General features: G+C 38.3%; 1 protein-coding gene across 1 annotated transcript in view; it reads left to right on the top strand.

The window, feature by feature from the left end:
• SMC1B (structural maintenance of chromosomes 1B) overlaps window positions 1–17,491 on the top strand; it is an 85,490-nt gene that overhangs the window by 23,980 nt on the left and 44,019 nt on the right. The window contains exons 10-12 of the mRNA XM_005681216.3: window positions 2,570–2,755; window positions 4,024–4,203; window positions 16,469–16,615. Of these exons, the coding sequence (XP_005681273.1) occupies window positions 2,570–2,755; window positions 4,024–4,203; window positions 16,469–16,615 (513 nt within the window). The remainder of the gene's footprint in view (window positions 1–2,569; window positions 2,756–4,023; window positions 4,204–16,468; window positions 16,616–17,491) is intronic.

Here is a 17,491-nt window from a genome sequence, read left to right as displayed (position 1 = left end):
TTAAACCTCATTTTCTTCATGATCTCAGTTTTTTTTTTTAAAGTACTTTCTTCAGTGGACATTGTTGGCCTACTTTTGAACAGTGAATTTTTATTCTCTAAATCTGACTGTCCATCCAGTATTACTAGTTTGTTTCATTAGCCCCAGTGCAGCAATATCTAACCGGTCACGTGAGGTATCCACTTCATAGTTCGATATTGGGGTCTGTCATCTCACTCTCTTGTCACTAACACTAGTGGACACTGTGTGCTCCTTCTTTCATGACAGCCTTTTTCTTCCAGCATTTGACACTGCTAACCACTTGCACTTTTTGAAACACTTGTTTTTTGGCCTCCTTGATACCACACTCTGTTGGTTTTCCTATTTTTCTCTTCACCCGTCTTCATTTCGTTTTAGCATCTTTTTTTGCCTTTCTGATTCTTAAGTGTTAGTCTTTGTTTCTAGATAATGATAGAAGAATAAGGGTGGGTCACAGAATTCTTCCCCCAATACCAAGGAAAATCAGAAAAACTAGTTCAGCAACCAAAAGAGGAAAGGGGCTCATACATCATGCTCTACTAACCTTCAGAAAATAGTAATAGTCCAGGATTTCTTTTTAAAGATTAAAATACAGTATTGCTGATTCTTAATTCTGCAGAAGGCAAACTGGTAAATTGATTAATTTCTGAGAATTCTCAGTATCCCTTAATCTAGCAAGAAGCAAACTTTGTTTGTTTCATTCTGAGTAGAAAACTAACACTCAAATAGAATCAGAGAATATGGACCTGTGCTTCTCTTAGATGAAAGTGAAGGCTCTAGAGCTCTTCATTAAATTGAGAAGCCAATTCAAAGCCCTCTCCCCCAAAATGGGATTTGTTCTCTTTCCCCCAAGAAGAAAAACCTTAGTATGGGATATTAATTGAAGAAAAAACAAAACTCAGTTATTCAAGTAAAATACATGCATAGCTTTAGCACAGCTCTCATTTACCCTAGCTTTTCAAACCCGTGGGCATCCCTGGTAGCTCAGCTGGTAAAGAATCTTCCTGCAAAGCAGGAGACCCCGATTCAATTCCTGGGTGGGGAAGATCCCCTGGAGGAGGGTATGGTAACCCACTCCAGTTCAAGTCCTTGAGTGATGGGCAATCAGAAAATCCTTAGAATATAGAACAGAAAATGCTTGGTCCATCATTTGTTGCTCAGAGGAGATAACCATCTCAGTTTTAGGTGAGACAATCAAAAAAAGTTATCCATCACAGAAAATAAAAGATTTACACAGAGCTGCCCACATTAAATATAGGAAAGGTGAAGAGAAGCTGTATGGTAGTATAGGTACATATATTAAAAGAAAAAAAAAAAGGCATTTAGAAGTCAAAGAACCTTGTGGGAAAAAGTTACAGAACAAAATTCCCCATAAGTTTTTTGTGCTGTAGACAATTTAATAAGAGCTTGAATTCAGAAAATCAAGTTCAAATATCTGAATAAAATAAACAACTAGCACTAAGAAAACAAGACCAAACATTACTGAACTAATAAATTGCAAATAGCAAGAAACGGGTTACATAGCTGAAAATCAAATTACTGACCTAGAAGTCAGATTTTAGTTAATATACCTGAATTGAGAAGAAAAAACAAAAGATAATAAATATTAAAGACAATGATGATCTATCATAAAGAAATTGGTATTTCTGATGTAGAACCTAGCAAATGAGTCTAAAGACATAAAATTGAATCTACAAGACATTCTAGGGAGCATTGATACAGGACGGCTGGCATTCTGATGTTTTCTAGGCTTTTTGAACTTCAGTCTGATTCTTGACCAGTCCTCAGATCCTCAAAAACACTTCTCTGTGGGAAGCCATCTCTGGCTTCTTAGGTCAACCTGGTCCCTGTTACACATTCTCAGAGCACTCTGTGCTTAGTCATAGTGTCTCTTTTAACTCTACTTTGTACATGCGTATAATTATTGGTTATTTATTTTCTTCCCCTACTAATCTGAAAGCTCTGTGAGGTTAGAGAGGATCTGTTTTGTTCAGGCATGTTTACCCAGTGCCTGGCTCAGTACCTGCATGCAGTAATGCCTCACAGATTCTTATTTAAAAAGTAAAGTCATGAATGAATACTATTTAATTACTAGGTTTGTAAAATATTTTAATACCTTGGTATTACTAGTCTCTCCTTATTAGTCTTTTGTTAAATGAAATATGACACACCTAACATATTTCATGTGCTGTGTTGTACTTAGTTGCTCAGTCGTGTCTGACTCTTTGTGACCCCATGGACTGTAGCCCACCAGGTTCCTCTGTCCATGGCGATTCTCCAGGCAAGAATACTGGAGTGGGTTGCCGTGCCCTCTAGGGAATCTTCCCAACCCAGGGATCGAAACCAGATCTCCCACATTGAAGGGGGATTCTTTACTGTCTGAGCCACTAGAAATTTATTTCCGTTTTCCATTTGAGACTGTTAAATTATGATGTTTATAATTTTGTAAAATTAGTTTTGGTCTGTGCTGCTTTGTTACATTAAAAAAATGATGAATTATATGTTTTTCATTAATGTGTTTGTTTTTCTCTCCTTTTTGAAACCTGCAAAGTTTGGAAGACTTCTTGACCTGTGTCATCCTATTCATAAGAAATACCAGCTGGCTGTTACTAAACTTTTTGGTCGGTACATGGTTGCCATTGTTGTAGCCTCTGAAAAGGTAGCAAAAGATTGTATTCGATTTCTGAAGGAGGAAAGAGCTGAACCTGAGACGTTCCTTGCACTAGATTACCTTGATGTAAGAAATTTTAAATCCTTAGTTTTTAATAGTGATAAAATACTGTCTTTTAAAGTATGTCTTTATTGCCTGAGACTGTGGTAGTAATTTACAAAGTCATTGATTGGATGCCAGTTAGTCATTCAAATGGCTGGTGTTAATATATTGACAGGCAAAGAATAATATCTGGAGAAGGTGATGGCACCCCGCTCCAATACCCTTGCCTGGAAACTCCCATGGGCGGAGGAGCCTGGTAGGCTGCAGTCCATGGGGTCGCGAAGAGTTGGACATGACTGAGCGACTTCACTTTCACTTTTCACTTTCATGCGCTGGAGAAGGAAATGGCAACCCACTCCAGTGTTCTTGCCTAGAGGATCCCAGGGATGGTGGAGCCTGGTGGGCTGCCGTCTATGGGGTCGCACAGAGTCAGACATGACTGAAGCCACTTAGCAGCAGCGGCAGCTGTCTTTCTTGCCTTCATATCACTTCCCCCTAGTTTTGCCATAATTTACCTTAATGACTTTGAGCACATTGCTCTAGCAGTGCACGCCTAGCCAGCAGTTTACTTTCTCCTGTAGCATAGTATGTTGGAGAAGGATGAAACGTACGTTCTGTCAGTGGAATGCTAACCCGAAGTTTCAATTGTAAATGTGTGGTCCAGTAAATATGTGTCAGCTATTGGTGGAGCAAGCTAAATTTTGAGGTTTGAGATACGTATTGAAAGGTCTTAAGAGTATCTAAACTTTACATAATATTTATATGTGCACACATATTTTGGTTATATATAGGGTTTTTGTTTATGATAATGAAATTATACTTGCTGGTTTTCAGTAACACATTGCAAATATCTTTTGATCTCTTTATCAGCCCAACTTAAGTCATGTCAAAGGGGATCTACAAGCTTTCCTGATATTTAAGCCTAAAATGGTTTTCTGAGTTCCATACTATTGTGCCATTCTTTTGAAAGTATATAAATAGGTATTTTCTCCCACTAGATTTTATGATTTTGAGAGCAGGATGAGATTCTCTGTCATTGCTTAATCCCAACTAGTTAGTGATAAAATTTAATCTGGAAATTATATCTTCTGGCATTTGATGAAGTATATTTTTTAAAAATATTAAATAAAGCCAGTGGTATTGTTCATCAGATTCTCATCTAATTTTTATTGTGTATAAGTGCATACTACTAATCACTTACTGTTATATATGTTCTTTGAAAAAGAATGTCCTGAATATTTGGTTTATATTTTAATATACCTAATATATCAAGTATTTTTTAAACCTTTTAGATTAAACCAATCAATGAAAGATTAAGGGAGATTAAAGGCTGTAAAATGATGATTGATGTCATAAAGACTCAGTTTCCTCAGCTGAAGAAAGTAATTCAGTTTGTGTGTGGAAATGGCCTTGTCTGTGAGACTCTGGAAGAAGCAAGGCATATTGCCTTCGCTGGACCTGAAAGACGGAAAGTAAGAGATTTAAATTGCAGTTTTGGATAATTTAAAGCAGTATTTGTAAGACTAACATATTACATATACAAATATTTGTATATGCTTTCATATGTTCTCCTATGTGAGGAAGACTAACAGAACCTAAGATATTCATGGCTGCAGTAGTTTTTGTAATGTTAAGTATTCAAAAAATTAATTTCTCTAATATTTCCCCAAATCAGAAATCATATTTTGAAAGTTAGATTTATTGTAGTGATATCCTAAAGCTGTTAATTTTTAACTATATATACAATAAATGTTCCTGTTGGATCTCAGATTTTCCCTGTATATATATTTATATTTATATATATATATATTTAGTAGCATATATATATATATATATATAATACATACATTTCTGAATACCAGGAAAGAATTTGGGTGCTTAGTTTACATTCTCGGTTATTCTATAGTTTAATGAAGATACTAACTGTCCTTTTATACATTCAAGGTTTTAACACATTTGAAGTTATATAGAAATAGCACAATTGAAATGAGGTTACTAAATATTAGTCTCTCAAATAATTTAGGTTTTAAAAATATTATTTCCTCTCAGTTGAAATAGAGTTTAATTAAGCAATGTAAAATTATTCAAATTATCTGATATAGTCTTTTTTTAAAAACTACTTTGTGATAACATAGTACCTAAGGGCATTAACTGTGGAGTAAGACCAGTTCCCTGATAGCTGGTAAAGAACCTGATAGCTGGTAAAGATACCCTGATAGTTAGTAAAGAATTTGCCTGCAATGCAGGAAACCCCAGTCGATTCCTGGGTCGGGAAGATCCACTGGAAAAGGGATAGGTTACCACTCCAGTATTCTTAGGTTTCCCTTGTGGCTCAGCTGGTGAAGAATCGACCTGCAGTGTAGGAGACCAGGGTTTGATCCCTGGGCTGGGAAGATTCCTGGGTTGGGAAGATCCACAGGAGAAGGAAAAGGATACCCACTCCAGTATTCTGGCCTAGAGAATTCCATGGACTGTATAGTCCACGGGGTTGCAAAGAGTTGGACATGACTGAGCAACTTGCAAAAGGAAAAAAAGACCAGTGATACTACTTAGTAATTAATTATGCAAATTTAGGCAAGTTTCTAAACCTTTTAGTTTGTTCATCTAAAGTGGCAGAAATAATGGTACTTATTTCATAGAGTTATAGGATTAAATAAGTAATAACATGCAAAATGCTTTTATAGTGCCCAGGAAATAGCTCTCAAAAAAGTGATAGTCATTTTGTATTTGCTAGTCAGTTTACACACATTGATGTGAAATGTCCAGAATCGCAAATTAACACAAAGCAGGCTATTCTTATGAAAGATAGGAATTTTCCATATTAAATATATTGACTTGTCTTATATGATTAACTTCTCATACACTTTAGTAGTTGTAGCTATAATAATCTTAATGTGATCTCTGTCGTTGATTTCTCCATATTAAATTTAAGCAGGTGTAATAAGTGAGCTACTTAAATATCTTCCTTATTTGCTACCTCATTAACTATGCTAAAGTTGATTTTTGTATATTTGTAAAATTGATTTTTGAAGATTTGTGTGATGAATTTAAAGAAGTCACATGAAGATAAGACTGTGTTTAACTTTTCCTTCATTCACCGTATATTGATGGTTTGTATCTTGTTCAAAGATATAGGATATACTCCTTTAGGCTATATTTTTTTCTTTTTGTTATTTCAAAATTTTAATTATCTTTATAAATCATATTTTTATCTTGAAGTATGTTCCAGGGACTCGTCTTCCCATTGTTATTATTCCACTTGAAGAATATTCTTTATTTTAGGTTGCAAAAGACATTTGGATAGATGCCATATTTTCACAGAAATCACCTGAGGTTTTTAATTTGAGCTTTTGGTTTTCCATGGACTTGATGTCTTTCCATTGTCTTGATAATGTGGTTTAAAATTTTCCTTGTTCAAACATTGCAAGTTATATCACAAAATTATATTTTTGTTGGTTTATAAACTATATAGTACGTGTAAACTATATAATATAAATTACAGTGATTTTGCTAGCTGTAGTTTAGTCATTAAGATATTTATAACTCAATCTTAAAATAGTTTAAAAATTTATGTGACAAAATTTTAAAATCTAGAGTCTCTTTCAATACATGTGGAAATACAAGGGAATTTCATCCATTTCCCTTAAGCAAAGAAACAACAATTATTTGCTTCCTTTTCTCATAGACTGGATGGTTATTTCTCTAAATCATATATAGAAATATCTGTTTATGCTTTGGGCTTCCCTAATAGCTCAGTTAGTAAAGAATCTGCCTGCAATGCAGGGGACCCCAGTTTAATTCCTGGGTGGGAAGATCCACTGGAGAAGGGATAGGCTACCCACTCCACTTTTCTTGGACTTCCCTTGTGGCTCAGCTGGTAAAGAATCCAGCTGCAGTGCGGGAGACTTGGGTTCAATCCCTGGGTCAGGAAAATCCCCTGGAGAAGGGAAAGGCTACCCACTCCAGTATTCTGGCCTAGACAGTCCATGGGGTCACAAAGAGTCAGACACAACTGAGCGACTTTCACTTTCATTTATGCTTTACCCTTCTAATATGATGTAGCAAAAAAACAGACCCAGAAAAATGTCATTAACTAGCTGGTAATCTGTGAAAACATCATTTTTCCAAAAATTAAATACATTAAACAAGAGAGAATAAAAATGCAGGGTACAGTAGGTTGAAAACACCGGGTATCATCTGGAATAAAATATAGTTGAATCTACACTTCATACCTTATATCAGTATATTCATAGATCAGAAATGTAAATGTTAAAAAATAAAAGAGAAACTATGGGAAATTTTTTTCTTAACCTCAGAGATAGTAAGGCCTTTCCAATATGACCAAAAATAAAAAAAGCCAACCCCAAGGCTAAAAACATGGGTGAAAAAGTGAAAGTGTTAGTCACTTAGTCATATCCAACTCTTTGTGACCCCATGGACTGTAGCCTGCCAGGCTCCTGTCCATGGCATTCTCCAGGGAAGAATACTGGAGTGGTTTTTAGCCATTCTTAATCGCTATGCATAAATTTACATAAACATAACATTTCTGCATAGAAAAGACCATTATAAGCAAAATCAAAAGACATGGCAAACCAGAGAAAATATTTTCTACTCATAAAAAAGAAAATTTGCCACAAATCAATCAGGTAAAGAACAGAAATAAAGTTGAAAAATAGACAAAGGAGAGGAGCAAACTTAGGTTCATAAAAGGAAATATTCAGTTCAGTCACTCAGTCGTGTCCAGTTCTTTGCGATCCCATGAATTGCAGCATGCCAGGCCTCCCTGTCCATCACCAGCTCCTGGTGTTCACTCACATTCACGTCCATCGAGTCGGTAATGCCATCCACCCATCTCATCCTCTCTCATCCCCTTTTCCTCCTGGCCCCAAACCCTCCCAGCATCAGAGTCTTTTCCAAGGAGTCAACTCTTTGCATAAGGTGGCCAAAATACTAGAGTTTCAGCTTTAGCATCATTCCTTCCAAAGAACACCCAGCACTGATCTTTAGAATGGACTGGTTGGATCTCCTTGCTGTCTAAGAGACTCTCAAGAGTCTTCTCCAACACCACAGTTCAAAAGCATCAATTCTTCGGCACTCAGCTTTCTTCACAAGTCCAACTCTCACATCCATACATGACTGTTGGAAAAACCATAGCCTTGACTAGATGGACCTTTGTTGGCAAAGTAATGTCTCTGCTTTTGAATATGCTATCTAGGTTGGTCATAACTTTTCTTCCAAGGAGTAAGCGTCTTTTAATTTCATGGCTGCAGTCACCATCTGCAGTGATTTTGGAGCCCCCAAAAATAAAGTCTGACACTGTTTCCACTGTTTCCCCATCTATTTCCCATGAAGTGATGGGACCAGATGCCATGATCTTCGTTTTCTGAATGTTGAGCTTTACGCTAACTTTTTCACTCTCCTCTTTCACTTTCCTCAAGAGGCTTTTTAGTTCCTCTTCACTTTCTGCCATAAGGGTGGTGTCGTCTGCATATCTGAGTGCCGGGAGCCAGTGTGAGGAATCCCGCCCGTGACAAGGTCATGAGGAAGGAAGCTGACATACGCAAGGCGTGCTCAGACTTCAGGGACCCCTCTGGAAATTCCTAAGCATGTACCCCAACAAAAATCTGCCGGCTTTTGTGCTCTGCTTTTCCACTCTTCTGACATTTTCTGGAAAAAGTCAATTCAGGGCTTTAGTCTTCTGCATTTGAAAGAGTGTTTCAATCCAAAAAACCCTCTGATGGCTTTCTAGCCTGCCTGCAGGACTCGTACAGCTGCGCGTGTGATTGTTTGAGGCCTCCTGACCGCACAGGAAGCTTAAAACATCCTAGGAATGTAGGAGCTTCCGAGGAGTCAAAATCTTTAGAATAGGACTGATTAAAGTTTCATTTGTTGAGTCAATGCTTGCTGCCAAATTTTCATATCCTTTATTTTTAGATATAGTTGGTATATAGAAAAACAAGTAGTAGACCTGGTATTAGCAACATTAGATCTTTGAGTTAAGTACCTTCTTTGTTATATCCCACTGCACCTTTATTCTATAGAGATGTAACTTTAATGCTTTAAGGAGATGCAGATTAAAGAAAAACACTTCAGGGGAAACAAAATTAACATTCATTAAGGAAGAGAGCCAAAAAGTGTTAACAAGCCTCTTGGCCAAAAGATAATGTAAATCACCTGAGACCTTTTGTATACAAAATGATATACGGAAAGAATCTGGGTTGTGAACGCTACATAATTTTGTGTTATCCATTGATCTCCATGTTTTATCAAAAGTATAAAAGGCCTTCTGAATAATAAAGGAGGGGGCCAGGGGCCGGGGGCCAGTTTCTCGGACCAGTTTCTCGAACTAGTCTCTCGGCCTGGTTTCTTGGGACTCTGGCTCCCCCCATGTCTTTCTCTCTCTTTCTTCTTCTCTCCCTTTCCCTCTCTCTGCTCTTTACTTTAACTTCAGGCTGCATCTCCACCTGGGGCGCGGAGGCTCGCCAGGTCTACTTACTTGCCCTGGCTGTTAAGACCCGCATGAAAGGGAGCTTAAGGCGAGGCACCCTTAGATATTCAAGCGGGCGCCGGTGGCCCAACGTAGATGGTGCAAATTCCTTGTCTGGAATTTTATTGGCCTTCCGCGTAAACCAAGCTATTCAGCCCTCTTCCTCCACTTAATCTTCTTACTACACTATAGTTTCCTAATCTAATCTTATATTAATAAATAAACAAGTCTTTCCACGCCAACGCCGTCCACCCTTCGAATTCCCTGGATCCACCGGGGCTGGACCCCGGCATCTGAGGTTATTGATATTTCTCCCGGCAATCTGGATTCCAGCTTGTGCTCCTTCCAGCCCAGCGTTTCTCATGATGTACTCTGCATAGAAGTTAAATAAGCAGGGTGACAATATACAGCCTTGATGTACTCCTTTTCCTATTTAGAACCAGTCTGTTGTTCCATGTCCAGTTCTAGCTGTGGCTTCCTAACCTGCATATAGGTTTCTTAAGAGGCAGGTCAGGTGGTCTGGTACTCCCTTCTCTTTCAGAATTTTCCAGTTTATTGTGATCCACACAGTCAGAGGCTTTGGCATAGTCAATAAAACAGAAATAGATGTATAATTGGTGTTAAATACGAAAACTCACCCTCACTTAAAATATGGGAAATTCCCATTAAAACTATACCAAAATACTGTTTTCACTTGTCAAATTGATCAATATCAAAAAGTTTGATAGCACTTTATGGGGAAAGAGACCCTTGGGTTCACTGCTCTGGGCATGTAAATTTGTGCCATCTATGTGAGGGGCAAGTCTAGCAGTTGTAAAGAGCTTTACATACACATAAAATCGTATGTGTATGAAGTGATATATATACAAGATTTAGTTATTGAACCATTGTGTGCAGCAAGAAATTTGGAAACAATTTGCGCAAGACTGTTCAGTAAAGTTATAATGCATTTATAAAATGGGACACTATATAACCTTAAATAGAGGGAATGAAGCTCTTTATGTACAAGTGTCAGATAATCTCCAAGATTTCAGTTCAGTTGCTCAGTTGTATCCGACTCTTTGTAACCCCATGGACCATAGCACGCCAGGCCTCCCTGTCCATCACCAACTCCTGGAGTTTACTCACACTCATGTGCATTGAGTCGGTGATGCCATCTAGCCATCTCATCCTCTGTTGTCCCCTTCTCCTCCTGCCCTCAATCTTTCCCAGTATCAGGGTCTTTTCAGATGAGTCAGTTCTTTGCATCAGGTGGCCAAAGTATTGGAGGTTCAGCTTCAGCATCAGTCCTTCCAATGAATATTCAGAACTGATTTCCTTTAGGATGGACTGGTTGGATCTCCTTGCTGTCTAAGAGACTCTCAGGAGTCTTCTCCAACACCACAGTTAAAAAGCATCAATTCTCCAGCGATCAGCTTTCTTTATAGTCCAACTTAAATCTATACATGACTACTCCAAGATATAGTCAGTTTTTTTAAAAGTAGTAAGTAGACTAGTGCTTATTATGTTACCATTTGTGTAAAACATGAGGAAAGGAGATGTGTGTTTGTTTATGCAAAGATATTTCTGGAAGAATACATAAGAAATTGACAGCATTGATTATCTCTAGGGAGGGTAACTGGGTCGTAGGGGCTAGCAATGCCAGGAAAATTTTTTACTCTATGCCCTGTATCTTTTGGAGTTTGAACTATGTGAATGTCTTACCCATTCAAAAGTAAAAGGAAATGTTAAAGTATATTATTTTCCATACCTGTGAAAGACAGCTTAAAAATACGTATAACCTATATAACACAAAAGTTACAGAGGATCTGCTTCAGCAGCTTATAACACTGAAACAGAATTTCTTGAAACAGTTGAATTTGGTTCAGTGGAATGATCGGATATACCTCAGAATGAATTTTTAGTGCCAAAGAAATCCTCCTTTTCCTAAGCCAGGCTGTCTGGAACTTTTATTTAATGCTACTAATATTTTTAAATGCCCCCCAACTTCTTATTTTATATGAGATTCCCAAGGTATTTTTGGGGGAATGCAAGCCCCCAAATAGGCATAGGATGACTGTACTGAGCAACCATTGTAAACTGTAATTTTCAGGCTAGAAATAGAAATTGTAGTCCTGCCAGAATAGCTTTGACTGTCAATCAAATAAAAATAGGTTATTTGATACTAAGTTTACTTTTTAAAGAAATAAATTCTTTTAATAAACCTAGAAACTATTTTTAAAAGCCCTATAATTCTATGAATTGCTGCCTATTTCATTTTTAGAATTAAAGGAGGTCTATAACATGGTGATTATTAAGAACATGGACATAGATGTTTGATCAACTTTTGATTTAGGGATTTTAGCCCCTGTCTTAAAGAGATGGGAATGCCAGACCTCCTTACCTGTCTCCTGAAAAACCTGTATGCACGTCAAGAAGCAACACCTTACGTGGAGCAACTGACTGCTTCAGTTGTGGGAAAGGAGTATGTCAAGGTTGTATATTGTCACTCTGTTTATTTAGCTTTGTGCCGAGTACATCATGTGAAATGCCGGGCTGGATGAATCATAAGCTGAAATCAAGATTGCCAGGAGAAATATCAACCTCAGATTTGCAGATGATACCACTCTGATAGCAGAAAGCGAAGAGGAACTGAAGAGCCTCTTGATGAAAGTGAAAGAGGAGAATGAAAAAGCTGGCTTAAAACTCAGCATTCAAAAAACGGAGATCATTGCATCAATCCCATCACTTCATGGCAAATAGAAGGGAAAAAGTAGAAGCAGTGACTGATTCTATTTTCATGAGCTCCAAAATCACTGTGGACAGTGACTGCAGTTGTGAAATTAAAAGATGCTTGCTCCTTGGAAGAAAAGCTATGACAAACCTAGACAGCATGTTAAAAAGCAGAGACTTTACTTTGCTTACAAAGGTCCATATGGTCTGGATTTGAGTGAAAATGAAAGTTGCTCAGTCATATCCAACTCTTTGCAACCCCATGGAATAGTCCATGGAATTCTCTAGGCCAGAATACTGGAGTGGGTAGCCTTTCCCTTCTCCAGGGGAACTTCCCAATGCAGGGATCAAACCCAGGTCTCCCACATTGCAGCCAGATTCTTTACCAGCTGAGCCACCAGGTAAGCCCAAGAATACTGGAGTGGGTAGCCTATCCCTTTCTGGGGGATCTTCCTGACCCAGGAATCAAACTGGGGTCTCCTGCATTGCAGATGGATTCTTTACCAGCTGAGCTACCAAGGAATGGATGTGAGAGTTGGACCATAAAGAAGACTGAGCACCGAAGAATTGATGCTTTCTAATTGTGCTGGTTTTTTCCAGTAGTCATGTATGGATGTGAGAGTTGGACTGTGAAGAAGGCTGAGCACCGAAGAATTGATGCTTTTTACTGTGGTGTTGGAGAAGACTCTTGAGAGTCCCTTGGACTGCAAGGAGATCCAACCAGTCCATTCTGAAGGAGATCAGCCCTGGGATTTCTTTGGAAGGAATGATGCTAAAGCTGAAACTCCAGTACTTTGGCCACCTCATGTGAAGAGTTGACTCCTTGGAAAAAACTCTGATGCTGGGAGGGATTGGGGGCAGGAGGAGAAGGGGACGACAGAGGATGAGATGGCTGGATGGCATCACTGACTCAATGGACTTGAGTTTGGGTGGACTCCAGGAGTTGGTGATGGACAGGGAGGCCTGGCGTGCTGCGATTCATGGGGTCGCAAAGAGTCGGACACGACTGAACTGAACTGAACTGAATTGAATTGTGCTGGAGAAGACTTTTGAGAGTCTCTTGGACAGCAAGGCAGTCAAACCAGTCAATCCTAAAGGAAATGGACCCTGAATATTCATTGGAAAGACTGATGCTGAAGTGGAAGCTCCAGTACTTCAGCCACGTGATGCGAAGAGCCGACTCATTGGAGAAGACTCTGATGCTGGGAAGATTGAAGGCAAAAGAAGAGGGCAGCAGAGGATGAGATGGTTAGATAGCATCACTGACTCTATGGACATGAATTTGAGCAAACTCCGAGAGATAGTGAAGGACAGAAAAGCCTGGTGTGCTGCAGTCCATGGGGTGGCAAAGAATTGGACATGATTTAGCAACTAAACAACAACAGATGGCTTTAGGCAAGCTTCTTAATATCTGTAAGCCCCAGTCTATAGGATGGAAATCATATTTACTCATGGGGTGCAAACATACAGTTGAATAGCATATGTGCACTATGTCAAGCATAGTATGATAAATAGTTACAGTAATGATAGCAGCAGCCAACAAAGTAATAAAAAGAATCTCAGAAAATTGTGAGTACCCTCTGCTCTGAGTGGGGAAGTTGACTTGGCCAAGTGTGATGCCTGGAAAGAGAGAGCGGGCATAGGATAGCATATGTGTTATGACAGCTTCTTAGTTCAAAGTTCTTGATACACTTCTCTCTCTTCTTGCCAAGCCAGCCCACAAATTTGTGTGTGTGTGTCACATTTGACTTTTACACATGCAAAAAACAAGTTAATAAATGTTCAGTTTGGAAATAGAGCTCAAAAAGGAAAATCGGGACTTCCCTGGTGGTCCAGTGGTTAAGACTCCACACTTCCGGTGCAGGGGACATGGGTTCAGTCCGTGGTGGGGAACTGAGATCCCACATGCCACGTGGTGGAGCCCCCCCCCCTCAAAATAAAGGAATAGGAAAACCATCCCTAACATGTTCTATAGAGTTGCCAGATCAAATATTTGGACATAAATTTAAAAGTTATTTGTTGTTTATCGGAAGTTCAGATTTAACTGGGCATCCTGTATTCCTCTTTCCTAAGTCTGGCAACCATACTCTTGAAAGATGTAGTGAGTGTTGTGGTCTATGTGCCAGATATTTGATAGTCAGCTATATTACTCTTAGCCTTTGTAGGTATTGATATATGTATAATTGGGTCTTTACCATGAGATCAAGTATGTATTTACTACATTTTTTAATGATATCACTTCTATATTTTAATTTTAATCTAGAATTAATTTTAATATGTGTTATTAGATGTAGATATTAGCTTCCCCCCCAAATGGGTGATTATCTATCCCAGTATATTTAATAATTTTTCTTTTTGATTGAATTGACTTCTCATCATAGTCTAAATTAGTTATACTTTCTTTTTTCATCAAGTTTAATTTGCTATCTCTTATTTGTAGCTGTCTTATTGTATATTTATATTTAGTACAATCTTTATTTTAATCTATAAAAGAATTCATTTCTTTTAGGAAATAGTCAAGATATACATTATCAGTAGGTAAAATGTTAGCCCACAGACAGTATAAAATTATGTATAAAACTAAACTCATGTTCTTTCTAAATCTTGATCTCAATTCTTAGTACCACTCTTCTAACCAAATGAAATTCTGGTTTTTACTCATGGATCTCCTTATAACCTCTGCAGTTCCCATAACTTTTAAAATTATACCACCTAAATATATCTCAAAATCTTTTTCCTTTTCTTTACCTTAGATATTATTAGCTGATTTCATACCATCACCTCTGGCTTCACGTGGACCAGTCAGTCCATTTTCCATATGGTTGCCAGAGTGGTCTGTTTAAAGTTCACATCTCACCATCTCTCTCCTTTGCTGTCAGACAGTGCTAATCTCCAGCCCCTCCACACACCCTGTCAGTCCTCAGCTGCGTTTGATCCACATTCTTCCTGTGATGACGTACAAAGAGCTCTGTGATCTGCCCTGTCTAGCAGCCTCACTCTTTCCTTTCTTTCCTGAAATTCAGACGGAGTAGCTAGAGCTCTAGGAGTCATCTTGGACTACAGAATGACTTTGAAGGTTGTCAGATAAGAGCCACTTGATACATCACTAGTGACCTACAGTGTGGATGTAAAAGCAAGCTTTATTGAGAACAGCCGAAAGGCAGAGGAGCAGCGGAGCCTGTGTAGTCCATCAGCTTTCATTCTGTATAGGTGTACTTTGCTGGCAAAAACGGCATGAGCTAGAAGTGTTCCAGGAGAGGGAAGCTTTTATGGAGAGGTCAGAGGAGTAAGGTGGTCATGTAACAGTGGGCTTCCTAGTCAGGGAAGCTTCTTTCTGGACGAGACACCACCTACAGGAGTTCAGTTTCTGGGCCATTGCTGTTGGTATCTGGCAGAGATCTAGTGTCCTTACTGAGTTCAGACGTGATGAGAAAACTCATTGCCAAGCTAACAGTTGGGAGGGAAGGGAACCCCCAGTGCCTTCCAGAAGATAAAAGGCCTGTCCCCTCGGAGGGGCAGCCCCAGTAAAACACTAAGGGCGGCCGAGCGGTGTGACGGGGGTGGGCCGGCTGTGCAGCACATGCGCACCCTGGAATGCTCTCCTCTGGGACTGCAGGAGAGAGACTGCTTTTCGCTAAATGTGATTAGTCCAGTTCTAACTCGTACTTTCGATGAGACACAGTGAAAGCCTTCACTGCCTCTGGAAGCCTTCTGCGAGCCTTCCAGGCTGGGTTGGAACACCCCAGTTTTATGCCCACAGATTACTCTGTTTCTGTTGTCTCCTACTTCACATTGTAATGATATGTTTATGTGTTTCTTTTCCTTACTAGTCTGACCATAAGGGGCAGTGCCATACTGGACTCTCTTTTGGTCACTCCAGTTCCCAGTATAGAATGTCTCAAACACAGCAGTCACACGGAGTGTCTGAATCTAGGAATGAATGAGGCTCCTGTTGGCTTTTTTTAAAATTAGTTTACATTACGTGGCTTTAGTCCTCCACAGGCTCTCTCCTCTGCTCTGACTAATTAATTAGAAACATTTTAAAAACACTGAGAATTGCTTTCATTTATTCCATAAAGCAAGACTATAAATTTCAAGCTGTTTTATACATTTGACTCAGTTAAAATTTGGGGTCCAATTTCATATTCATTTTAGAGTACATGGTATTTTTTATATTCTAGAGTAACTAAGGCTGTTTTCATAGAATGTCTTTGACATGTGTGTCAGAGTCTTTAAAATACAGTATTATATAATGCAAAGTATGAGATATTAAATACAAATACTCTTGGTTTTTTTCTTCTCAGTACTGAATATGTTTGGGACTAACATATAATTTTATTTTGCTACTCATTTGTGCCTGAAATACAAAACAGTGAGTTTGCTGGCTGGTGTCCCTCATGAGCTAGTTGTCTTATGATAGAGTTTAGTAAATAGTTTTTTTAACTACATATTCTTAGCTGTATAAGTTGTTGTGTTATATTCTGTTTTTATCTTCTTTGTGTACATTTCTCCAAGGTAAAATATTTTTAATTTTACAGACAGTAGCTCTTGATGGAACATTATTTTTAAAATCTGGAGTGATCTCTGGAGGGTCAAGTGACTTAAAATCCAAGGCTAGATGCTGGGATGAGAAAGAGTTAAAGAATTTAAGAGACAGGAGAACCCAGCTAATCCAAGAATTAAAGGTAAATCCATGTAAAAATTGTAGAATACTAAGTAGAGTAATTGTGTTTTTAAGCAAATATTTTAGGTAATAAAAGTACCATGCCGTTAGTTTAAAGAAGTCAAATTATGCAAAATGGAATAAAGTAAAAAATAAAAATCTTTCCCTTGCCCATCCTTACATTTCAGTGGTATTTGTTAAACATAGTTTGATGCATATATTCTAGAAATTTTCTCGGTACATGCAAGTCTATGTATTATTTTCCTGATTTGTTTTATAATAGACTTTTGCTATTGATTGTGTTTGCAACAAGCTTTTTACTTAGTATCACAACATGGACAGTGTGTTCATTTAGCATATAGACAGCTACTTTGTTTTTCAATGAGTCCTTCCTGCTATTTTATTATATAGATTTTAACCAGTGTCACTTTGGTTTTTGTTATTACAAATGAGGCAGCATTCAACTTTCTCTGGAAAGAGAAAGTAACACAGTGCCTGAGAGTATAAATCCTATGGCCACACTGCCTGAGTTTGAATCCTGACTTGCCCACTTACCAGCAGTATGAGCTTGGGCAAGTTCCCTAGCCCCTTCGTACCTTGAACCTTTTAGAGTTACTTTAAAGATTAAATCAGCTATTCAAGATAAAATGCTTAATGCCTGACAAAAATGTAAGCACTATATAAATATTTGTTGTTAGTATACCTTTACTTACATCTCTAAGATGATTTCCTACACGTGGGATTTCTGGGTCTGAGGATGTATGTATTTAAAAAGTTGACAGATGCTGCTAAATTCCCACTGAAAGAAAACCTGTAGAGTTTGTATGTCCCTAGATTGCAGCACTAGGTACTAGCACATATTTTAATCTTTGCCAATCTGGTAAAAAAAAAAAATCTA

This window comes from Capra hircus, chromosome 5, assembly GCF_001704415.2.
Source record: "Capra hircus breed San Clemente chromosome 5, ASM170441v1, whole genome shotgun sequence".
Classification (NCBI taxonomy): Eukaryota; Metazoa; Chordata; class Mammalia; order Artiodactyla; family Bovidae; genus Capra; species Capra hircus.
Note: the sequence above shows the minus strand (reverse complement) of the source record. Positions and strands in the feature narration are given on the sequence as shown.